We start from the raw sequence: 25604 nt of genomic DNA, 5'->3' as shown, positions 1-25604 counted from the left end.
TCATCTAGCACAATGTCACCCCATTCAGATGATTGTTGCAACATTTACATATCTCCCTTAATGTCTTAGTATATTTTCAATTCAGAAAGAAATATTAGAATTCGTCTTTCATCAGTTATTTTTCATTCACTTATCACCATTGGTAAACACACACACCAAATCTGTGTCTGTAAACGGAGAGATTGATTTGCAGCTGAACACATCTGCTACATCCACATGATGGTACCATGTCAATATTGAAAGTACGAAAGTATATGAGGAATGTTTGGATTCTGGTCACAGAGTTAAAACTATTTTGAAGGCAAAAGTTTGTTCTACTCCTGTAATAGCAAGCTTTATCTTGTAAAGTGGCTCATGGGTGTATATTTAATCCAGAGTTGCCAAAGTTTAAAATTTCTTTTTTTAGTTTCTTCTACTCTCAGTCTAGAGTCAAAAAAGGTTTCGTATAACATATCTGTTTACACAAGAAAGTACTACTGCACAATGCAGTAAAAAAAAAAAAAAAGTTATTTAAGTTTGCTGAAACTTTAATGCAACTCAGTTGTCAAGAAAACATCCAAGCTGTCCATTCATTAAGCAAAACTGCTTTACAATGTTTTGCTCACTATAATATTGCAGCTTTTCAGTACAAAACATAAAAAACTGAAAGTTAAAATTTTTTATAAGATATCTTTACTCTCCTAGATGGTTTGTGTTTAATTTTTTAGTCTTATGTGAGCAAGAAGGGTCTACATTTACTAGGCACTCTATCACATTACTGGTTTTCCCTGTGGCTGGATGTAATCTAATTATTGTTATTGTGTGAATATGTTGAGCCAGTTTTTCCACTGCCACTTCTTCATGGAAGACATGATAGAAGACATTTTGAACTATTTTATCACAGATCAGATAGTTTGTTTCACTTGGTAGGCGGCATGGTTGTTAATTACACATTCTTCTCAGAGTCAGAATTTTTTCCTCTACATGCCGTGTTTTCCTTTGAAATGGATGTCCTTCATAAATGAAAATTTTTAGCAAAGATTTTGTCAAGTTAAATTAAATTTTTGTGATGTAAGTATTGGTTAATTAATACGGTTAAGAGAAGCTTCTCCATCAGAGAACACATTACCAGAAACTTTTTTTTTTCTCCAAACTGCTCATAACCAACTCATTAGATGGAAGAAGCTTTTTTTTCTTCTGTCAAAAGTGTTGTAGTTGGGTAGGCATTGGTTTACTGTGATCAGTCCTGGCTTTTTCCGTCTGCTAAATTTGATTCTTCAGTTTTGTAGTTATGATAGGATACTTTCATTTCCCAACAGAACCAGGAGCATTTACTGTCACCCTCTTAAAGGAGCTGTCTTCTCAGTTTTAGACTGATGCTGCGCGCTATCCCACTGACCGTCGACAGGAGTTGCTTTCTCTCTTTTAGACTGATGGTGTACACTATCTCGGGCCTGGGGTTAGGTTTGATGAGAGTCTCACTGACTCCAGAGAGAAATTGATGTCAAGAAACATAATTTTATGCCTTCAAGAAGAGAGTACATTTGGCCCCAGTGTGCCCAAGGTCAAGCATAACAACCAGTGCTGTGAGAACTACATTTAAAAGTTGCATTTTGATAAAACCACACAACCAACCAAGTGTCACTGTAATCTTTTTTAGAAAGGGTCTAGAGGAAATGTAATGTGCGGTGAAGCTCTACTTCTCAATATCAGGATAGGTTTGTTTTGATCATAGCGCACAACTTATCCTGGCCTATTACATCAACTTCCTCAGCAGGTCAAATTTTTGGTCTTTGAACTGGGAAGCATACAATTTCTCTATTGGACACAGGCACAGGGCGAGATTTTAAATCTTTTATATTTGGCCTGAATAGTCAAAGTGAAAGCTTCTTTTAGATGGCTTCATTGTCACTTTTCAGGCCCTTTCATTTGCGGAAAAATGACTACAAAGCTTTTATGTCTATTTTTTAAAGGACAATCTCTTTTGGCAAAATCTCTTGGGTTACCAGCATCGGAGCTAGTTACTTAAAACAGCTTGATAAAGAACACTGGTTCTGTTTTTGGGACTACTCTGGAGATAATTATGCAACGAAGGATGCTTTGTAAAATGAATAACCTAATGGAAAGTCCCAAGCATCCTTTATACAAGAATGCAAAATAACAGAGGCTTCTTAAGATCTGCTTTAATATAAACCACAGAAGATTCTTCCTGCCCACAGCTATCGCCATATACAATGACTCGTTCCAGAAATTACAGTCAAAACGACACTTAATTTCCCTTCTGGAATGAACTAATATTTCTGAATTTAATTTTGGGGCAAATCAAGATCTTAAGAGACACCCATTGTCTCTTATTTTACTCTTTTGTCAATTGTCTAGCTAACCAGTTGTGTAGAAGCTTGTTGTATGAATGTATTTCTTTATAAACTGTAAAATTTAGATTAGGACAAAAAAGGCCAAGGAGAGGCCTGCTAATGTCAAGGCCCTGTCAAATCTGGCATGGATCTGGCTGCTGATATACGCCAGTGTGTTTTATGTTGACAAAGTCTCTGACACACAGTCTTGTCTCACAATCTGCAGAGGTTCAAACAGTTTTTTGGGTTGTGGATTGGGGCTTCTGCATGACTTCCATGAAGTTCTTAGAAACTCACTGACAACCAGAGTTCTCTAGATGGCTTTTACCAATGGGATACAGTCTTTATGTGTGTGGAGTTACTTGTGTGTCTTTCAGTAGTTTTCCAATTAGTTTTGACAGTAGTGTGTTGGACTTGGTCCTGAGGAGTTGTGTGCCATCAGTGTGTCAAATGCTTTGAAAGATTCACTGTAAAGTGCTGTTAAATTCAGCTGACAATTTCAATATGATTTGTAAAGATTTATTTGGCTAAAGAAGACCAGACTCTTAACAGGAAGGAGCCTCCAGCAGAACCAGGCTATGAGTTGCCATTTTCTGGAGCAGGCTGTGGGTTCAAAAGACAAGAGAAGAATGAAAAAGAAAAGATAAGAGCACTGGGCCTGGAGTACTTCAGTTTTTTAAAAAGAGTAAAAGTAAGGGGAGTTCACAGAGAGCTCCATCAAGGACTTCATTCAAGAAAGAGGCATATCAAAGCAAAACGTGCTGAGCAAGGAATACTTAATATGGAAAAGAAAATAAGGGGACTGTACAAAGTTAATGGGAACAGCATATTTTGTAGTTACACTAAATATAAATATATATTAATATATACTATATTAAAGACTTTATCCAAAGAAGAGTCACAGCTAAACATGGAATTTTTGAACAAGACCTGCCTTCTATAGAAAATAATCCATCAAAGACAGATAAGCTAATGATACAAATAATGAATACATTGAGAAGTGGGAGAGAGGCACCGTGGTTAAGTTTGTGTTTATTTACCACTTGTCCCTTAAATATATTTTTGATTTATTTCATCTTTTTCAAGTTGGCCATAATGCTTTAAGTTAAACGTTGTTGCAACAAAAATTATAATTAGATGTTCATGGTTGCCCAGATTCATCAGCTTTGACGGCTTCTGTGGCTGCCATGTCTAAACCTTAAAAGGTTCATCCATACAGTGGGATGTTGCATTAGTGTGAGATCTAACCACAGGAACAGGCCTCACACTGCTTGCAGTAGAGAAATGGACTGACTGATTCAATGATCTTTTTTGTTTTGTTTCCTTTAGGTCTCTGCAGGACTTATCAAAGCAGACTGAACTGCCATACGGGACAGTCCTGGACTCTGCAGTGTATGACCAGGTGCGCTCAAAGGCTATGAACCCCTTTGAGAGAGATCCCATGTACTCCCAGATGTGGCGGATGATTAATCGGACTGGAGGAGCAGATAATAATGTTGAGGAGTCGAGGGAAGGCATTCGCAAGGTAGGCATATACCGTTTTAAATTTGTTCTCAGTTTCAAATGAAAGACCTTTGACATATGTAAAATCGCAGTTGTTATTAACATAAATATTGAAGTCAAAAGGCTGATAAATTTCAATAAATGGGACCAGGTGCAAGGAGGAAGCAACATTACTGTTATTTATTACTCCTTGCAAGGCATTCATATTCAGGCTAGCATCTGCTGGCATTTGATCACATGATTTTTGAAGGCATGCATAATTTGTTTGTACTGTGGAAAAAGCCTGAAGAGCAGCCTCAGACCTCTCAATGTTCATTATAATAGTTATTTATTTCAGGTTTTAGAGTTTTAAATCTTTCTTCTGAAGATATTTTTTTTGCATTTAAAATAATGAATAGATTATTTTAGGTAGATTCAAAATATAAACTGAGATACAAAAAAATACCAGCAAATAGTTGTTGATGTTGTGTTGTAATATGAAAAGACATAGGCTGTAAGTAGGAAAAAAGGTATTTTAAGTAAATGTATGAATTCATACAAAACTTCCACATGTATTTCTTTCTTATGCTACCTTATGCAAATATGTAGCATTATACCCTAACACTTTTGTTTATCACAATAAGTTAACTGTAAATTTAGGCTACATTTAACCATTTTATGTCTTGCATTGCTTATTGTTGCTGTTACTGTATGCTAAATATAAAGAGGGTTTCATATGCATTCTGTAGTGTGCAGTATGCTTATAATCTATACAGATTAACCTCTGTCCTCTTTTTAAAAGCCTGTATTGCTGTAGGGTCATTGCTGTGGATGAGAAGAGATCCGTGTAAATGATGTTAATGATGCACATATAGCATTTGCAATGCTTAATTCCCTTGGTAAATCCCCAGCAGCACAAACACCTGACTGCTGCATCTTATTTATATGGCTGGAGCTTACTGTTTATGTACTTCAACCTGCACATTCAATATCTCCACCCCCTTTGGAATATATTAGACCACGTGCTAAGACAACACAGGGAGAGTTGAGAGGAGTGGTTAAAGGGCAACATGGTGGTTGTTGGGGATATATTTTGTGCCTCTCTCCCACTTCCCCACTTCTCCCCCTCCAAAGGAAAAAAAACCCACATAAGAATCCAACAGCAATATATTTTCCATAAATATTGCTTATAAATGGTGAGGCTTATTGAATGCATACACCTGTTTGATAACTTTCCACTTCTTTTACGCTCACTACATTTATTATCTTAGGCGCCAGACTTCAACATCTGTTAGAGAACACTTGCAGTGATCAATTAATCTGCCTCTGTAGCCTCAAATACAAAAGGGTTGTACAGATTCTATAGTTAATTTATGTATTACAACTTGGCAGCTTGCACTTTGGAGACACCTGTTGTTACACTCCTGGTACCAGGTGTATGGTACACAGCCTCTGGGTTTGCATGCTTGAGCATATTAATAATCTATATTGACAAGTCAATAACTTTTTAAACTTAAATATGATCTCTTTCACAGCAGAACCTACCTAATAGGTAAGTAGGTAGATAAGTTCTGCTGTGAAAGAGTTCTGTGTCTTTACCTTCTTCTGAACTGGCTACAATGCTACATTACTTGTTTTTCTACCTGAAACACCTTTTTCAGGTTTACGCAGTATACAAGTCGAAGTGTGGTTTGTTTTGGTCTTCAACTGTAGTGGCTATTTGGTGAAAAAAGACTGAGACTGAGATTCCCCACAGGTAAACTAAACAAAAATGAAACTTTGTATTGTTTTGTACCAATTTCCAGGGAGGAATAAACCATCTTGGTTGTGTAAATCATTTAGTATTTACAGTTGAAGACAAGCTATATAACAGTAACATCCAGTGGGGAACCCAAGTCATGTTGAAGTCTGGATGTTTTCTATTGCTCTGCTCATTTTGCTATGTTTGACCTGCATTTAAATGTGCAAACAAAAAAAAATGGAGTTTTAAAGTGACTTTTTTTTCTCATGTTTTTTAAAGGTTATAGCAATTTAGAATTTTCTGCATTGAAATAAAATTGAACCGCGGTTGTAAATAATGTCAGCATATTGCACAAATCACAATAGCCTGACTCCCCAGATGATTTTTGTGTGTATCCTGGCTCACTGTAAACACATCTTACTGCTTTGCATCTTCCTACACCTAAAACGGGCTTTTAGATAGAGATGCACAGGTACACCAACCAAAGAATAGAATCAACCAGTTTTCCCATACATTGCTCTGATTTGTGAGTGACGCATCAAACACACACAAAAAAATTGTTTTTTTTTTTATTTTTTATTATTATTATTTATTAAATGCATCCAAGTCGAGCATAAATGGCCATAATCAAGTAATTTTCTGTTGGAATCAAAACTACTGTTTATTGAAGAACTTGTTGCACCGTCTTGTCTTTTATGTGGTACCAGCTTGCTAATACTAGTAATATCAAGAAGTATTTTTTTTTTTTCGTTGTTGTTTTATCTAATTTATTTTTAACATCAATTTAGATTTGCTTTACTACTGAATGAAAATGTGACGCAAATGTTTTGGCCTGAAACCATTATTGGTCGCTACACTCCTGCAAAACTATCTAAGATTCAACTGCTACATAAGTAACTGTCTTTTTAATGGGTGGTTCTTTCATTAGCAACTAAGACTGAATGTCCTATGAGTAAGAGTTGGAAATAAAGCTTGGCTACCAGGAATAGCAGAGCCGGAGAAGGTAAACCAGACTACAGGAAAAAGGATCTTTGCTTTATTCATTACAGTATTTCTGATTCCTTTTTCGACTGCCTCTCATTTTCCTTGCAGCTGAATATTTTACAGATGTCTGTTACTTGTCCTACTCTTTCACACAGCTCTTATTTCTTCCACTTGACCCCCATTTTTCACTCCACCCTTTTCTCTTCTGCTTTTCTTTAGACTTTCCTTTTCAGCACCATCCTTTGTATCTTGCCTATTATGCATCCACATTTCGTTAAAGGCTACAGAGTGCACTCTAGTGGTTCACTAATTCATGTCCTAACTGCAGTACCACAAGGGGTTTTTTTTTACTTTCCTTTTTGCTACAGCAGTACTGTCAGCAACACTGTTATTAGAATTGTTTGTTCAGAGCTCCAGTAAATGTAATACAGGAGTTAAAACATGTCATTTACATGACACACAGACACAAGGATTTTCTGTGTTCTGTTACCAACAAAAGATTTTCCAATTTTCAAAATGGTGCCTTTTAATCGGTTAGGATTTAGTTTTGTTCTTAAAAAAAAAACAAAAAAAAAACAACAATTGAAAAGCACTGTACAGCGTCTGCAATTCTTTTCAAGCCGGAGGCTTTTTGGGAAGCCATTCTGTTATTAACCAACACAATAACGGACATCAGTCTCAATTTGCTATATCCGGATGTGTTTGTCTTCATCAGTATAGTCCCCATGCTGTATTTGATTCCTGTGAGATTACATATTTTCCCTTTTAGCGTAGTTTCCTTCCTTCTCAGCCTCCCTTCTCTCAGATGCCTCTTCCTCTTTCAGGCTTTTTCTCTTTCTGTCAGGATCTGTGTTTTCTGTGTTCATTTAGAGTTTTTTGTGTCCTTGCGTCTCTTCGTTGTCCTGTCCTCCCCTTGATTGTTCCCAGGTGTGTCTCGTTCTGTCATTACCCTCCCATGTATTTAACTCCACCTGTGTTCCTTGTTCCTCGTCGGGTCCTCGTCAATGTTTAGTCTTATTCATCGTCAGTGTGTCCATGTTCCTGCCGCTCGTTGTTTGGACTGTGATTTTCTTAATTAAATCATCATTATTCATCTTACCTGGGTCCGCTGCATCTGCCTCACCACCTCACACCCGCACTTCATGACAGAAGGACCCGACCAGACCGATGGTGAGACAGCAGCTCATGGCCCAGCACGACCCGGAGGTATGGTTCCAGCAGCAGTTGGAGTTGGCTCAGCGGGATCTCTACAGGGACGTTGAGATCCTGCCATCTCCGCTGCTGCTGGAAGAGATGGGACTGGTGTCGGACTACACCCTGGCGATTAGCCAACGCCAGATCCTACCAGTCCCCACCCCAAAGCCCTCCGGATTCGGCCCCCGCCGTTACTCACGCCGGGGGAGACAGCGACGTGAGCCGCCGGTGAACCCGGCCCCTCGTCGCCTTCCGGATCCGTCACCTCCGCTGTCAGCCCGGAGACGGCGACGTGAGCCGCCGGCAGACCCGGCCCCTCGTCGCTCTCCGGAGCCGCCACCTCCACGGTCAGCCCGGAGACAGCGACGTGAGCCGCCGGCAGACCCGGCCCCTCGTCGCTTTCCGGAGCCGCTACCTCCGCTGCCAGCTCGGAGACAGCGACGTGAGCCGCCGGTGGACCCGGCCCCTCGTCGCCTTCCGAAGCTGTCACCTCCGCAGCCGTTTCCAAGGCTTCGCTGCGGCTCGCCCCCGCAGCCGGTTCCAAGGCTTCGCTGCGGCTCGCCCCCGCGGCCGGTTCCAAGGCTTCGCTGCGGCTCGCCCCCGCGGCCGGTTCCAAGGCTTCGCTGCGGCTCGCCCCCGCGGCCGGTTCCAAGGCTTCGCTGCGGCTCGCCCCCGCGGCCGGTTCCAAGGCTTCGCTGCGGCTTGCCCCCGCGGCCGGTTCCAAGGCTTCGCTGCGGCTCGCCCCCGCGGCCGGTTCCAAGGCTTCGCTGCGGCTCGCCCCCGCGGCCGGTTCCCAGGCTCCGCTCCGGCTCACCTCCAGCCGGCGCACCCGAGGCCGAATCAGCCGGCGTTCCAGCCGGCGCACCCGAGGCCGAATCAGCCGGCGTTCCAGCCGGCGCACCCGAGGCCGAATCAGCCGGCGTTCCAGCCGGCGCACCCGAGGCCGAATCAGCCGGCGTTCCAGCCGGCGCACCCGAGGCCGAATCAGCCGGCGTTCCAGCCGGCGCACCTTCCGAGACTCCCAGTGTTCCTTCCGAGACTCCCAGTGTTCCTTCCGAGACTCCCAGCGTTCCTTCCGAGACCCAGACTCCCAGCGTTCCTTCCGAGACGACTCAGACTCCCAGCGTTCCTTCCGAGACGACTGAGACTCCCTGTGTTCCTTCCGAGACCCCCTGCGTTCCTCCTGAGACCCTGACTTTCTGCGTTCCTCCTGAGACCCTGACCTCCTGCGTTCCTCCTGAGACCCTGACCTCCTGCGTTCCTCCTGAGACCCTGACCTCCTGCGTTCCTCCTGAGACCCTGACCTCCTGCGTTCCACCCGAGACCGAGACTCCCTGCGTTCCACCCGAGACCGAGACTCCCTGCGTTCCACCCGAGACCGAGACTCCCTGCGTTCCACCCGAGACCGAGACCCTCTGCGTTCCACCCGAGACCGAGACCCTCTGCGTTCCACCCGAGACCGAGACTCCCTGCGTTCCACCCGAGACCGAGACCCCCCGCGTTCCAACTGAGACCCCCTGTTCTCCACCAGAGACCCTGCCTCGGGGGGCTCGTCGTCGCCATCTGTGGGCGGCCCCCGGAACTCCTCGTCGCCACCTCCAGCACCGTGGGCGACCGCCGGACTGCCTCTGGGGTTCCCGCCTCCAGCACCGCGGGCGACCGCCGGACCGCCTCCGGGGTTCCCGCCTCCAGCGCCGCGGACGGCCGCCGGACCGCCTCCGTGGTTCCCGCCTCCGGGGTTCCCGCCTCCAGCGCCGCGGACGGCCGCCGGACCGCCTCCGTGGTTCCCGCCTCCAGCGCCGCGGACGGCCGCCGGACCGCCTCCGTGGTTCCCGCCTCCAGCGCCGCGGACGGCCGCCGGACCGCCTCCGTGGTTCCCGCCTCCAGCGCCGCGGACGGCCGCCGGACCGCCTCCGGGGTTCCTGCCTCCGGGGTTCCCGCCTCCGGGGTTCCCGCCTCCAGCACCGCGGACGGCCGCCGGACCGCCTCCGTGGTTCCCGCCTCCAGCGCCGCGGTCGACCGCCGGACCACCTCCGTGGTTCCCGCCGCCGCGGACGACCGCCAGACCACCTCCGTGGTTCCCGCCTCCTTTGCCTCCGCCCACCCTGTGGGTAGTTTTTGTTTGTTTTTGGACTCTTGGCCCTTCCTGTGTTTCCGCCCACAATGGTGGGTTGTTTTTTGTTTTTTCTGGACTCTGGCCCCCCGTCCGGCGCCCCTCCGCCCACCCTTGTTGTGTTTTTGTTTTGTGGGCGTCTGGTAGCCGCCCTTGAGGGGGGGGTACTGTCAGGATCTGTGTTTTCTGTGTTCATTTAGAGTTTTTTGTGTCCTTGCGTCTCTTCGTTGTCCTGTCCTCCCCTTGATTGTTCCCAGGTGTGTCTCGTTCTGTCATTACCCTCCCATGTATTTAACTCCACCTGTGTTCCTTGTTCCTCGTCGGGTCCTCGTCAATGTTTAGTCTTATTCATCGTCAGTGTGTCCATGTTCCTGCCGCTCGTTGTTTGGACTGTGATTTTCTTAATTAAATCATCATTATTCATCTTACCTGGGTCCGCTGCATCTGCCTCACCACCTCACACCCGCACTTCATGACACTTTCGCAATAAACCTCTTACTCCTCTTTGTCACTGGTCTCCAATGCACACTATAGATTTTCTCCCTTTTAGGTTTTGGTCCCCTGCAGTAAAGTTATATTATGCCAAAACTGGTGAGTGTCTGAGATGTTGGGAGAATCGAAGACACACTGATATTAGTCCACGCATAGTAACAAACACGCATGCACACGTGCATGTACTTCACATCTAGAAAAACGCAATCATCTGCTTTCATCATAAACATTCCACTGTACCCAAAAATGTAGAGTTGGCACTCTGGACCAGGCAAGTGCTGCAGTTTGTACCCTACTACAGGATTATATACTGTATATGTGCTGTTTTCATTTCAGTCTGTGATCAAAGTGTTCATTAAAAAGGCATTGTCATTAAGATACTGCCATTAAGACTTTATGGTATATATGATATCAAAAGAATAGTGATTATTAATCGATTGGTCAGGGAACAGAATTGTCCAGTTTTCCTTAATAGGCTATAATCGGTGATTTGTAGGTTAACTGTTTTTTTTTTTTGTTTTTTTTTTATTAAATGTATTAAAATTAGTTTCTACCACTATTAGTCTTTAAACAAATCAATCTACTTTCTAGTGAATATAAAGTCTAAATCCGACTTTTTAACCCAAATTAGCTGCTACTTTCAAAACATCCTCAGTGGGCCACACTGTTAGCCACAACAACTTCTGATTCCAAGCTAAGGAATCATGTTTTTATAACCATGGGATGTTATTTCCATAAAAATGTTTGCCGTTCAATAGATGTGAAATTACTTTTCACAATTCAATCTTATTTAGCTTGTTTAGGTTTTCACATAGTTTTAACACAGTCAAAAGTATAATTTATCGTTAGTCATAACAATAAATATTGGTTAATACATTTAACAGAATATCAAACTATTTGGTGTAAAATTCCTGCTAGATGTTTGTTTTGGTTTTCACCTTGTTCCGATTGTAAGATAAAAGACACCCAAGAGATTTCCCAGTCTGAGTTAGAACTGAAGGTCTTCCAGTGTGAGTGACCTTTCCACCAGAACAACATCTGCTGTGCCCAGATTTAATCATGCAAACTAAAAGAAGACTAAGTGAGATGCATGCCTACAGTGATTGAGCCAACAGTCCAATTCTTTCAAACGTTCCTTTTTGATATTACAACTCTGTTAACCTCTGGTCTGTGCTCCTTTTTATAAGTCATCAGCTTAGATAATTTATAAAATTCAATTTATTTTATATTAAACCTCCTCATTAAGCCACCATTAAGGAATTTCCAGATTAGTTAACTCAGTACCTTTAATAGCATTGTGTTTATTTCTTTTTACCTTACTAAGTCCTTTAAAAAATACCTGTGATTATGAATTAAAATTTCTTCTTTATTACAACAATTGTTTATCTCCTTTAAATGCGATTTTATAGTAGGCATCATAGTTTATGTAACACTGAGTGCTGTAGGAAAACAAAAGTAGAGTTTTATAGTGTTCTTCATGCATAATTTCAACTGATGCATATAGTTAAATGTGAAGCTTTCAATTTGGGGAGCTTTTATGTCATAATGTTGTGGTACTCATATATGCATACACAATCACTCAACTTTCCTTTTGCATACACACACAGCACTAAAACCTCAATATATTCTGTACCTTAGTTCTTTTTCATGCACACATTTGACTTGGTAGATGTAAATGTAGTACATGACAGCTGCTCTTCATCAGGTTTTAAGAGTCTCTAGTGACTGCTGTGGGATTTTAGTCTTGAGTGAATTGTTGGTTTAGGTAATTTTTCATCTCTGTGACTTTTTGCTCCTCTACTTCCTTCCACTTTAGAAAATATATCTTTGAGAGTTTGGGTTATAAGCACACTCAGTCTTTTATTTATAGCAGCCGCTAGAAAGGCAATTCATGACCAAAATATTTTCTTTGTCAGCATCATGGCTTGAGAAGATGCAATCAAAACATTATGGTTAATGGCTGAGACTTGCTGCAAACCAATGATTACATCCTTACAACCAAACCTCACGAAAACAAAATAAATTGTTTTAAAAAATGTGACTGAGTGCTGTAGGAAAACAAATGTAGAGTTTTGTAGTTATTTAGCTTTCATAAACAAGTCTACTTGGGGGGGCGGGAGGGTTTAGTTACTTGCAGATTCTGAAAGTGTGAATTCTAAGCTTTCCAATGATGACAAAAACATCTAAATTCGCCTACTTATTCATGCATTTGTCATAACCTATTACAAATGTAAACAGAATCTTATTATTAGGAAACTGTAAGAGTGTATGGACACAACACAAGTGATTGTCTACTGTCACTACATGCCTATCCAGGAGATGTGAATGCTACAAGTCAATAACCTTGATACAATCTGCTCGGTTTCCTGGATGAAAAAAAATTGTTTAAACTATTTTTGATAATGAACTGAACTTAATATACTGTTTGATAAGTAGGATTACTTGAAATGTATGTATGTCTGAATTAAGATTACTTTTTCGTAAAGCGCCTTCAGTTGACGTGTTGTCAATTTATATAAATAAACTAAATCGAATTGATACTTGTGTCACAAGAACCTGTGGCACAGTATTGCTAAAATAAAAATAAGCCACCCAAGGCATATATTTCCTATGCCTGAGCCAAGAAAAATTCAGCAGTTAATTGTAATTACTATGATGTAACCTCAATATAGTAATTGAGAGCCTGCACATTTGATATGCACCTATTTAATCCACCTCTATTTCAAGACCAGAAATTTCACAACACTATTTTAATGATGTAAGACGCTGGAGAAAGTATGTTTGTGAGAATCCAAAGAGTGAGCATTAACAATTTTACTTTGGAATTGGAAATCCTTAGAGGGTGAAAGACAGAAAAAAAATTATTTGGACAGACAATTTGGTGTAAAATCCACAAAAAAATAACATTCTTATTTTTTCTAAAATATTGAGAGTTCAATATTTTGTATCATGTTGTCTAGTAAGCTGGATTTATTATTTCACCTCTTCTTCATTTGGCTGTAAAAACTGAGCATAAAGCTGTTTAATGTAATGACTTTAGTGATGTTGATGAAGATTAGTAAAATTGCTCTGCCACATAGAGATCTTGGTAAATCTACCAAAGGTTGTTTAAGTCCTCAGCTCTGGATATGGTGATCATGGCACTCTAGAGGACAACTGAGACAAAGCAGAAGCAAGTAGAAGTTGATAAGGGCAGTGAACGAGTGCTCAGGGAGTAGAAAGAGGAAAATTGGAATTTTGAGGATGGTAGAAAAGAGAGTTTGAGGGCAGCGAGCAGCTAAAAGGGGTGTGGAGATTGCAGGCTTCACTGTAAATAGGTGTAGAAGGGCTACAAAGAGGTGCAAGGAGAAAAAAGAATGGATATAGATGCACAAAGAATAGGTACGCCAGGGCCTAGGTGGAGTTAACTGAGGTGAAAGAAATGTGAGAAAAGACTGAGAAAGGAAGGGCCAGAGGGAATCGTAATGACAGATTTTACCTCTTGAGAGAGTTGTTGTTGAAAGTCAACACCTGAAAGGTATACATAGGTAATTTCTTTTTCAAGATAAGTCCTCAATAGACTCATTTACTCAGAATAGTGTTCGTAACTGATGAAAAAAATCTAACAGTTAATTTGGTGTATTTTTTAATTGCATGGCTTCACAACAGCAGAGCAACAAGAACACACAGGACATTTCAGAGAGGTAGTTATCTGACTTTCCCAAGCAGACTAAGCCTAGTAAATCCTAACTTTATGTAAAAAGTCAGCATTTAAATGTGGCCGACTGTAAAGGAAATGATATATATATATATATATATATATATATATATATATATATATATATATATATATATATATATATATATTTGGGTAGATGGTTCCAGTAGACAATAGCTGAAGAATGCCTAAATTTTCTTCTGGGTATTGTAGGATCCACAAGCACAACAAGAAAGTTATTTGAGATTCTGCGACACAAGTAGACCACACTTGGGTTATACATTTTACCCCAGTTTTCCTGCATCAAAACTGTAGAGGAAATTAATATGGGTTCATTGTGTAGCACATTAATTTAAAAATCTTGGGCCCTTTTTGGCAGCACATTTGGGCCTCATGTTAAAATTTTCACTGTAAACCAATTTAAATCAAATCTTCCAATTCTTCAAAGCAAAGTGGCAAAATATTCTTCCAAAATTGTGCCAGAAGCTTGTTGTCGAGTACAAAGGGCATGGGGTTACAGTTCAACTTGCTAAGGGGCAAAAAAAACAAATAGTAGTTATAATGTGTGTTTATATTTTAGGCTGTGTGTGACTTTGAACTTTCAGGGATTAGAAAGAACCCAAAACTTGTAAAGCCCATTTCTTGCTTTTTTTTATTTCTTGCAGTCATGTGGTGTGTCATCCCTGCAGGCTAAAAAAATACTGATTCTAAGAAATCATTTCAAGCCCAACAGTAATGTCAGATCCATGCCCTTGATCAGAGTGTAAAGAATACCTGCCTGCAACCGAGCTTGATTGATAAGGGACTAAATTATGTTTTAATATTATGATTATTAGTTAAATAACCTGTAGTCATTGGCTTCCTGTTCAATACTCGGTGAACAAACTGCCGTATGAACAAAGGACAAGAATGAAAGTTAAACTTAGTCCAGTATCCTCCTGATATAATCTTTATAGATGCAGATCTGTGAGGGGTGCAAGCATTTGTCGGTGGAAAGCTCCACTCACAGTGGCCGGTCTTAACATGGCTTATCCGTTCAAACCAAAGGCAACAATGGATCTGTAGGCAGCATGGCTCTGTGACTGTGTATGTGTTTATGTCAGTGTCACTATTCTTAGAGGACCTCCTGCCAAGCAGTTATTGGTCAGGGAGTTGCCAAGGTTACTGAGCAGGGTGGCCCAGCTGAGCTATGGTGACAGATCTCAGCATTTATGACTTCTCTCCCTCTCTGTTTGAAAGTGTGGGGTTGACTTGTCATGAGCTATGCTTTCAGGTCTCAGGGTTGCCTTTAGCTATGTGACGTGTATCTTTTCCAATGAACCTGAAGAAATGCACTTTCCTTACTGTTCTTCCTCTTCTCACCCCCTTGTCTTTCTGTCTTCCTTTTTGTCCTTCCAGTCCTTTTTTCTGCTGATGTTGCTTGAGCTTCTAAATTCATGGACTGTACTACTAGAATTTTGTGTGTGAGCCAGTATGATGACATTCTGCAAGTTTCAGAATGGATGGAGCAAAAACTAATTTCATTTGATTTAAAAAAAAAAAAGCCACATTCATGGGTTTGTCATGTATTACACTGGATTTAAGTAAAAACTCTGCAGTAGCAAAAGCTGATGATATACATCTGTCACTGCATGTCGGTTTGATGGCTGCAATATCCTCTTTAATAACCTAGCATCTGCTAAGACCAGAAAATGCCATTTTGGCTGCTGGGTTCTTTCATTTTGTATTTTCTTGTGCAAAGTAGTGCAAATCACCCTGACAGGAAAAAGAGAAAGCTTCTTTCCTGCAGAGTCTGATAGCTCATTAGGATTCACCGCGACAAGCCCAAACAGCAAACATATTTCCCTGCTGTTACAATTCTGTGGCTGTGTGATGACAGCATTTCTGTGTTGAGACATAGATTTGGAGCGAGCAAATGATAAGAGAAATTCAGAGGAAGGAAATGGGAAGAGAATTACTCTCAGTATAAAAAGAGGAAGTGGTGAAGATGGCGATATTTAAGTATGGCTCAGGAGGTAAGAATTCATCCTGTAACTATGAACCTCCGCTCTGTCCATCTCAGTCGTTGTGTCCTTGGACAAGATACTTGATCTGACTTACCTGATGGTGGTGACACTGATTGTTTGATAGCCTCGCTCACGTCAATCTGCGCCAGGACAACTGTAGCTGCAATGTAGCTCACCACCATCAGTTTATGAGTGGGTTAATGACTGAAGCAAAGGGTGAAGCACTTTAAAGAAGTAGAAATCATGTGTCAGGGGTATAGATTTTTTGCATTTAGAATGTTCACGAGAGATCTGCCAAACTGGGGAGGGAGGAATATATTTTAAAAAGTTGCAGGTTCTTCAAATAATAGCAGTTTGCATTAAATGGCTCCATGAGAACAAATTTTCTAATAGCACATGTTTTCATCTTAGTTTTGCTAACTGAGACCCCTATTACATGCTGAACAAACTATTGCTACTTCAAAATGCACCTTAGTTTTGTTAGTGTAAAAAGAGAAGACAGCGTTTACTTTAACAACAAAAATGGACCCAAGATGAAAAAGATAAAAATTCCATTATCTATTTCTAACTACATTTTCTCATTCTGTATCTTGTAATAAAGCCAAATTGGTTTTTTATCTATTTTGTCCTCATATACCAGAAGAGGCTGGAGCCATCTACACCCTCACATTTTTGCACTCAGTGCTGCTTTCCCTGCCTCTCCCTGTCACCTTTAACGGTGCCTTTCTCATGGAGTCTGTTTTTTTCTCATCTCGTTTGCTCCGCACTGTACTTGGTGCTTCTGTTAATAATTACAGGCACAGATTTGGAAAAAAAAAAAAAAAAGGACATGAATCAGGAATTTTCTTTCTGTGTCTGAAAACCTTCACCTTTGGCTCAAATATTGTAAAATATTTTACATTTGTGGAGGCATAGACCTTTTTTATAACTGTGTGAGCATAAAAAATAAAATGTCAGAAATATTAAAATTCAATTGGCCCAAATTTTCTTTCATTCTTTCACACACGCAAGCAGGGGCTTGTGTATGTGGTTTATTTGTGTGCGAGTCAAATGCCCAAATGTGTGTTTACATCCTCCATCTTTTCACAAATATCCTGCTGCTGCTGCTATGAAGCTGGTTTTCATACCAGGGAGAGAATATTGCTGTTTCTTGGTGATGGCGGAGAACATTGCACACTTGATTTGCACTAAGCTGTAAAACAAACAAACAAAAAAAAGAAAAGAAAAAAGGTTGTCCACTTTGAGGGACAATTTAGAGTGATTTGGCTTTAGTTGTTTTTCTAACATGTTAGTTGTCTGTTTAGAGGTTCAGAGTGTTCAGAAGTTTATTTACTTATACTATAATAAACTTACAGGTTTTATTAATCTGAAGCCTATAAGTTAATACCCACAATAAAGAGCTCAATAAAGAGCTTTATGTACTTAATGATGCTCTTCACACACAAAATAAGACAAATCACCTTGATATTCTAGAGATGAAGAAAAAAGGAAATAATAATAATTGCTGGTATTATTATTATTATTAGGGCTTCTCCTGGCCTGCTTACAGAAGAAATACAGTCGATCATTCAGGAAGTTAACGCATATAAGGCGGTTATATCACCTTGCAATGTCCCAGGAGGAAAAGACAAACAGTGAAACGGACGAGTCGGAGGCAACAAATCAAAATGGTAATGCTAATGTTATTTAGCTCCTCTGTGAGCCAACCCTAACCCTGTTAAAATAGCAAATACCCTGACACAAATTCATTTAAATGCAAACCGATTCATTTCAACACTTTTCTACGTTGAATCAGCTCGTTCTGGCACATTAGTAGCTACGTTAAATTTTTATTTTTCATGCATTGAATTAACCACAGTAAACAAGGAGGACAAAATGGTGGGATACATTCTTTTTCACTTTAAAAAGTGAAAAAGAACGTATAATTGATTTTTTATATATATATAGTTGTAGTATATCTTGTTACAGTTGTTACATGTAAGGTTTCTTATCCTTACCCTATCTACAACCAATTCTACTTGTCATTGCATCTGTGCCCTTCTTTGCATCTTCTACCTACATTTCCCCTGACTTCTTGCTCTCCCTTATTAAGCTTTCATTGCAAGCCTAAAGATTCTGTTCTTGATTCTTTCATTCCACGCTTTTTTCAGCCCCTTTCAGTTTCTGTTGCTTGTTTCTTGCATTCTGTCAACACTAACACTCCGCTGCAGGGTGTGTTCACTTCACTCCTTTACTTTTTTAATCTTTCTCTTTATCACCCTTGTTTCTCCAATCACACTATTTCTTTTGTCCTCTCATTCTCATGCAACTCACTGGGCAGCCACACTCTGGGTTTTTATCTCTTTCTGTAAGAAAAAAGGCAGCTTGGTGCCAGCAGCTAATGGACTTTTGGAGAACTCAGACACCCATACATCACAGTCTGGAGAGTGAGTCAGAAAAGGAAGAGGGATCTGGAAAAAAGCCAAAGGAACAGGGATGGAGAGAGAGAAAGCACAAACAAACAAATGATAGCAACTGAAAAAAATGAAAAACATATATACCTATACATATACAGTGCCTGGAATAATATGTGATACAGTGTCAATATATATTTTTTTTATTTTTAACTTAAGATAATGATTTGCAACTAAAACTAATGATGTCTTAAAGGGGCACTATTATGTAAAATTGACTTTTTTGAGCTTTGCACCATCTTATAATGTTATTCTCTCATCAAAAGCATACCTGGGTTGTGCACCGTGATTCTTTCATGCATGTTTGAGAAATCTTTTAATCTGTTGTGGCAACCATTCAGCTGTGCAAAACGCCCGAGGGGACCAAGGCGCAGCGCCTCCTGTTTTTCTCCTCAGAGCTGCAGTTTCCAAGCTACCGAGCTTCCGCCTCACAGAGCACCCCTCCCCTGCAACTCCCCCACTCAGCTCCTTCAGACTAGCCAGCAGCATTTGGCAAACACCTGGTGGAACTGCACATCTGCTGAGCTCAACATATGAGCTACTTCTCAGTTCAATTCTGATAAAAACCTTGTTAAAGGGTTAATGGAGGAGTGATGTTGTGAAGACTTCCTGAAGGCAGAGTTTCAGAAAGGGCTGGAGTTTTTAAAGGCTTTAAATTATGAAGTCAAATTTCCTTTATAATGTTAATGCATTATTATTAATCATTTCTAATCTGTCCAATGTAACAGAAAATATTCGCAATTATTCTCAACTACACTCAAACGTGAAAATTTTAAGTTCTTTCAATACTGAAATATTTTTGAAAGTACTTTCAGTTGGGGCTTGCTGTGGTGGCGTAGGGGATAGCGCGACCCACGTTTGTAGGCCTTGAGTCCTCGACACGGCCGTCGCGGGTTCGATTCCCGGATCCGGCGATATTTACCGCATGTCTTCCCCATTCTACTTCCCCTTTCCTGTCAGCCTATTTTCATATAAGGGACACTAGATCCCACAAAAGACCCCGTGGAGGGGAGAAGAAAAAAAGTACTCTAAGTAATAATTTGACAGAGCTACTTTTACTTTACTACAGTATTATAGGAATAGTATAATTAGTTAGTTAACTCAAGTAATGAAGCTGAGAACTTTGTTTGGCATTGATGAAATATGTTTTTCCAAGTCTAGCATTTAGGCTGACTTTAGATAATTTATCATTTTTTAAAGAACATGTAGGGGTGAGTTTTGTTTTTCTTTTTTAATTTCTCTTAAAACTTAATTCATAATTGTTGCAGGAATAGTTAACAAGAGATGTATGACTCTGACTCTTCCAGACACACTGTCATCTAACTCACTCTATGTGACCATCTGGAGCTTTTTATTGCACAAAGGGATATTTTATAGATCATGAAGACTTAATTTTTTGTCTGCAGACATCAAAGTACCAGTAGATGTGCAACCAACCAATTCTGCACCTGTGAAGCCTTGGGCTTAGCAAAATGAGCTAATTCAGCAGGATTGAGCAGACTAATAAAAGAAACCTTATTCATCTTCAAATTACTAGAGTAAATGATTCCATCCAGTAATTTCTACAACATTGGGTGAGTCTGTTGTCTGAGGCTGCTGTGGCTATGTTTCTCCTTCTATGTTCCATGTATCAGAAAGACCAGTTTCTTCAATCTTTCCATATGTACTTTTATTACTTATCGAAACAGATGCATAAATAATGTTTTTCAAAGACAAACTGTTTTCCACACTGGCCTACATTAAATAGACTTAGCCTTTCATTTAGTCCAGTTAGAATGATGAGAAGTGGTGTAGTTGGTAGCACGGTTCTCTTGCAGCAAGAAGATCCTGGGTTTGAATCCTGCTTTGAGTTCACAAGTATGGGTTTTATGAAATAACTGTTCATATTATTTGCCTTTTCATTGAGTTGATTTATAAATCAGCTGTAAATTTGGACCTGAAATTAACAAACTTATTTCCCAGATACTAACATTACATAAATAAGACATGAACTGCAAGTAAATCAGCAGCTTGTGAGGCGATTCTCAGCAACATTTTGACTTTTGTATTAAACACTGAGACACATTTATGTCCCTGGTTCTCTAGTTTCTGAATTTACTGGTCCTTTGCAGCTACAGAAAGAATAAACCGCAGTACATTTGTTGTTTACAAGACTTTCACTTTTAACAGGCCAATGTCAACACTAACATTAAGTAAAATAGATCAACTATTGGGAAGAATTAACACTCAAACAGCAGCAAAATCAGCATAAAGACCAATCCAGGAGATTTACAGACACTAGCTGTTTATTAATTTTGTGTGAGTGTTGCTTAAATGCAATTTAATACAAGGGTATTGAAATATTGGTACAACATGTCAGTTGCCCTGCACAATTCAGCAAAAATATAAGTGATTTCTTGTCCTCTGCCAGCTCTTTTGACATGAATCAGTTGTGTTAATTTACTTGTATTTCCAGGTCATAGAGGTTAAAAACTCTCCTGACGCTCAAATCACTGTGAGATGAAAAAGAGTTGTTGATAAACAGCTACTCTGTTTAATTACATTAGGGAGACGATTTCCCGGTTGACCCAGCCAAAACCTAAAAAATGGAAACCTGAAACAGTTTTTTTTTTTAAATATTCTAGCCTTTGTACTGTTTCTTTGTGTGTTCTTATTAATTTGTTGCTTTTTTATAATAATTTGTACAGCTTTTGTTTCTTAACCAATTACTCACTGGGGATATGCAGGCTATTGGACTGGACACTGCACTCAGACCATTTGGCACTAGATCTTACCTTTGAAACAATTCATAATGTAATTCTTTTAGGGTGCCTGGCAATAGTGGTAGGTTAAAGGCAAATGTAATCCACCTCTTGCATTTTCAAAATGGCTCTGGCGGTGTTCTAACTGGAAAAAGGACTCACAGGATAATTTCTGAACTTCAGTCTGCATAATGTCACAAATTGAAGCTCTAAAGTGTTTCGGGTGTCTTTGTGCATTTATAATCTTCCAGGTTCAAGGTTCCCTTGAGATGTTTGCAGATTTTTATTTTCCATTTAAAGAAAAATATTGTTTAAACTCAACACCCACCAGGTATGTGTAAGCAGGATTATTTTTTAAATCAATGTTTCTATGATATTGTCGTTTTAAAATTCAATGCCTTTCCTCTCTATCAGTGTTTCAGATGTATCAACTTTTTTCTTTGACATCATGGACCTTTAAGTGTCAAACATTTTCATGGTAAGGTTTTATTTGTAATTTGTTTTAAGCTCAAACTGTGCAACAACTTCAAAATCAGATTTATCTGTGTTGTAAAGGGCTATTTCATAATTTCCTTTATTATTATTATTATTATTATTAGTAGTAGTAGTAGTAATAGTAGTATTTTATGCATCTGTATTACATAGACAAATACTCATTGGATGAACCTTCAATAAATACAGAAAATTTAAATCCCCTTTTGTTTTTAGTAATACCCCCCAAAATAATATAATGAAGTAAAATAATAATAAGTTAAGGCCATTATCTAATATTGATTTACAAAGTCCTTTATTTTCCAGAAATAAAAGACTCGAATTCTTTGGCATTTCATCTGTGATACTGATATAATTGGTGTTGTCTCTTTATATGATTGGCGCTGGCCCTGAACTGACCTAATGCAGCAATAATGGGCAAAAGATTTAATTCTGGGGAAAAAAAGATCTAAAGATTCTGATCAACATATAAAAATAGAGTATACATAACTAATATTGTTTTCACAAGTAAATGAAAGGTTTTATGTAGCTCATCTGGAAAAATATGTCGAGTTCAGATTTGATAAGTATAGCTTCTTCATCATTACCAAGCCAGCGTGTACAGTCAGGTTTTTGCACAACACTGGGCGTGCCCATTCCCCATAAACTGGACATCTAAAGAAGCAACAAGAAATTAATATGCAGAACAACTATAGGTCAATTCTGTTACTTTGTTTATTAATATTGATTTTTTGTGTGTGTATTTTGATTGATCGTTCTGTCCATAGACTCCATCACTTACTGGGGGCAAATTAATATCTGAATCATGCTACCAGTTATTTTCTAAACAAATCAATATATTTCTCAGTTCTTTAACACTGAGCAAATAAATCGTAGGATTTTACTAAATCTGTGTGAGATTACATATCTGCAATAAAGGATGAATGTAAGACTCTTTATACATTTTCCCCATGGGTTCCAATAAATGTGGGGGGGTGCTGAGTTTGCAGAACTAATTTGTCAGTGGAAAGGAATTTACTGTAAAACAAAAATGACTGTGAAATAGGGACTGTTACCACATTTCCCCCACAGCAGCAGAAACAATAAACTAAAGATGAGCTATGTAAGAAACTGTCTGCTGTTACAACTTGAAAAATAACTGGAACATCTTCTGAAAAAATCCAAATGTGGTGGATATTTATTTCTTTTCAAATAGGCCCTTTCTAAAATATTTTCAGAATAATACAAGGCTGCATAACCTTTTCATAGACAGAGGTTTTCTTTTATTATTATTATTATTATTATTATTATTATTATTATTATTATTGTTTCCTCTATGGTAAGGAGGATAACCAGTGTGCAGAAATCTGTGTGCTGTCAAATGAAGTTGTCTCCCCTGATGTCTGGTCTCATTGCTTTTGACGGGGTGAGAAGCTGTGTAAATTTGTGATGACCTCGAGTTCAGTGATCCTTCCCATTGAGAGGGGAAAGGTGTCCGTCACAGTTCAGATGTTTAATCTGTCCACCGAGCCTGATTGACCAGAAGGAAACAAAGGGGCATACTCACAGGAATAAGACCTTTTAATTGGAAAAAAAGATGGATGAGAGATAGATGGATGGGCATGGTACTCAACTTACTGTAGTGGTTCAGACATTCCTTCCATATTTTTCAAACTCATTGTAGAGACTGCTTTTCTAAAGAAATCAAGGACTGCATAAGAGAAAAACTGAGAAATAATGTTTTTGCATTGGACATGAGCTTCAAAACACACTTATATACTCAGAAATGACTTGGATGGACACAGTAGAAACCCCAGACCTCAATGAAAGCAGTCACTTTTATAAGCTTCATGTGAATAAACAGTTATATATTCATTTTATATAAACATATACAGTACAGTCCATAAGTTTGGACACACCTTTTAATTAAATGAGTTTCCTTTATTTTCATGACATTGTAGAATCACACTGAAGGCATCAAAACTATGAATAACACATGTGGAAATATGCACTAAACAAAAAAGTGTAAAACAACAGAAAATACCCCTTACATTCTAGTTTCTTCAAAGTAGCAACCTTTTGCTGTGATTACTGCTTTGCACACACTCTGCATTTTCTCGATGAGCTTCAAGAGGTAGTCACCTGAAATGGTTTTCACATCATAGGTGTGCCCTGTCAGGTTAATAAGTGGGATTTCTTGCCTTATAAATAGTCATGAAAATAAAGAAAACCCATTGAATTAGAAGGTGTGTCCAAACTTTTGGTCTGTACTGTATATATATACAGTATATATACATATATATATATATATATATACATAGAGAGAGAGAGAGACCAACTACCAAGCTGCTCTGCCAGACAGAGCTCAAATACCCACGTTTATAGCCTAATTGCTTAAAGAATGTGGATTCTGCGTGTTAAGGCAATTGATTAGATGGGTGTAAATCTGTAGTACTGTAGTGTTTTGTTTCAACAAAATGGGAGAAGCATTCATAAAGTTGTTCTGAGACAGAAAAGTTTTGACCACCTATTAATTGCGCACAGACAGTGAGTGTGATTACGTTAAAGCATACAAGCAGAACAAGAATAAAATTCTCCTTGGCAGAAGTGCAAACACTTTATTGCTCTTATGCATAATCGCTTAAGGGTCACTTTTTAGCAGTAATGCAATTTTCCACATTAGTGAGGGGCATACTAATGAGCTGTGACTGTTGATTAAAGCCATACAAATCTACAACCTGATTAATACGGGATCTACACTGTCTGAAAATCTCACCCTTTTCTTGTATCTTTTCTTTTTATCTTGTTCTCACATCTGCCACAGTCTGTTACCATCTGTTTGCCAGGTACACATTTCACCTCCTGTAATGTCTTACTATATAAATATGTCTTCATTTTCACTGCTTCTTATCTGGGACAACTCAATGTTAGGAGGATTTTTTTTTTTTTTTTTTTTGTAAAATGGATCAAAAAACATTAAGAGAAACAACTGAATAAAGCAGACTTGTATGCATGCATGTTTGTTTCATAAAATCAAAACAATTTTTGGACATGTTACCTCGACAAGATGGGATCTGATTTTAAATTATTATCACTTTTGTTATATTATTATAGATTAAATCAAATAATTTTATTTTTTAAACAACTTGTGTATTAAAATGTGTATGTGGAAAAATATAGCATTTAATTAAGAAAATTAGAGCACTTTTGTCCAATTTCTATCCTGCTTCCAAAAAATGTGTCCAACATTTAACATGTTTTACATTTATGATATACATGATATATTTTCTAGAAGCATTTTGGATGGATATCTTATTGAAACAATAAATTATAAAGACTTTTATCTTTAAGATATCTTCATGTTTGACGAGTTGTGGCTGGCATGAGTATGACTGAGAGATCTAGGGAGTGGAGGTGTTTTTTTGTTGTTGCTACGAAACATATTCCATATATGGGAAGTCATCATAGGATGCTGTCTTTTCCAGGACACTTCTCAATAGGTCCATCACTCAACAAAACACTCACCTCTCACAAGCCCACAAGGGCACCAGCCCCTTACTTGCATGTATTTGGGATTGCAGTTAAGATACATTTTTCTATCGACACTTGATGCATTCTGCAATTCTAAATGTTACAAAGATATGCCATAACACTGTTGTGACAGTTTTCTTGTCTTTATGATACAACAGCTGCACACACAAGCTTTGCATTTTTCCCCATATTGCACATCGAAGTGCTGGCTCGAGAAGTGAATGCATTATCCAGCATCAGTGTTTATGCTGGCGTCATGGCAGGCACTGGAAAAGCCAGTCAAAGATAACACAGGAGACAATATGTAGCAGCAACAGATGAAACCTACTGACAACATGACAGGGTCGACGAAGAGGCACATATGGG

General features: G+C 39.4%; 1 protein-coding gene across 4 annotated transcripts in view; it reads left to right on the top strand.

The window, feature by feature from the left end:
- The window catches only part of grid2 (glutamate receptor, ionotropic, delta 2), a 453461-nt gene that overhangs the window by 373825 nt on the left and 54032 nt on the right, over positions 1–25604 (top strand). For all 4 annotated transcript variants that reach the window (XR_004341186.1, XM_032578330.1, XM_032578331.1 and 1 more), the window contains exon 13: positions 3663–3858. Coding sequence is in view for 3 of the 4 variants with exons in the window: in XM_032578330.1 (XP_032434221.1) it covers positions 3663–3858 (196 nt within the window). In the remaining variant the exon portion in view is untranslated. The remainder of the gene's footprint in view (positions 1–3662; positions 3859–25604) is intronic.

Source organism: Xiphophorus hellerii, chromosome 12 (assembly GCF_003331165.1).
Source record: "Xiphophorus hellerii strain 12219 chromosome 12, Xiphophorus_hellerii-4.1, whole genome shotgun sequence".
Lineage (NCBI taxonomy): Eukaryota > Metazoa > Chordata > Actinopteri > Cyprinodontiformes > Poeciliidae > Xiphophorus > Xiphophorus hellerii.
Note: the sequence above shows the minus strand (reverse complement) of the source record. Positions and strands in the feature narration are given on the sequence as shown.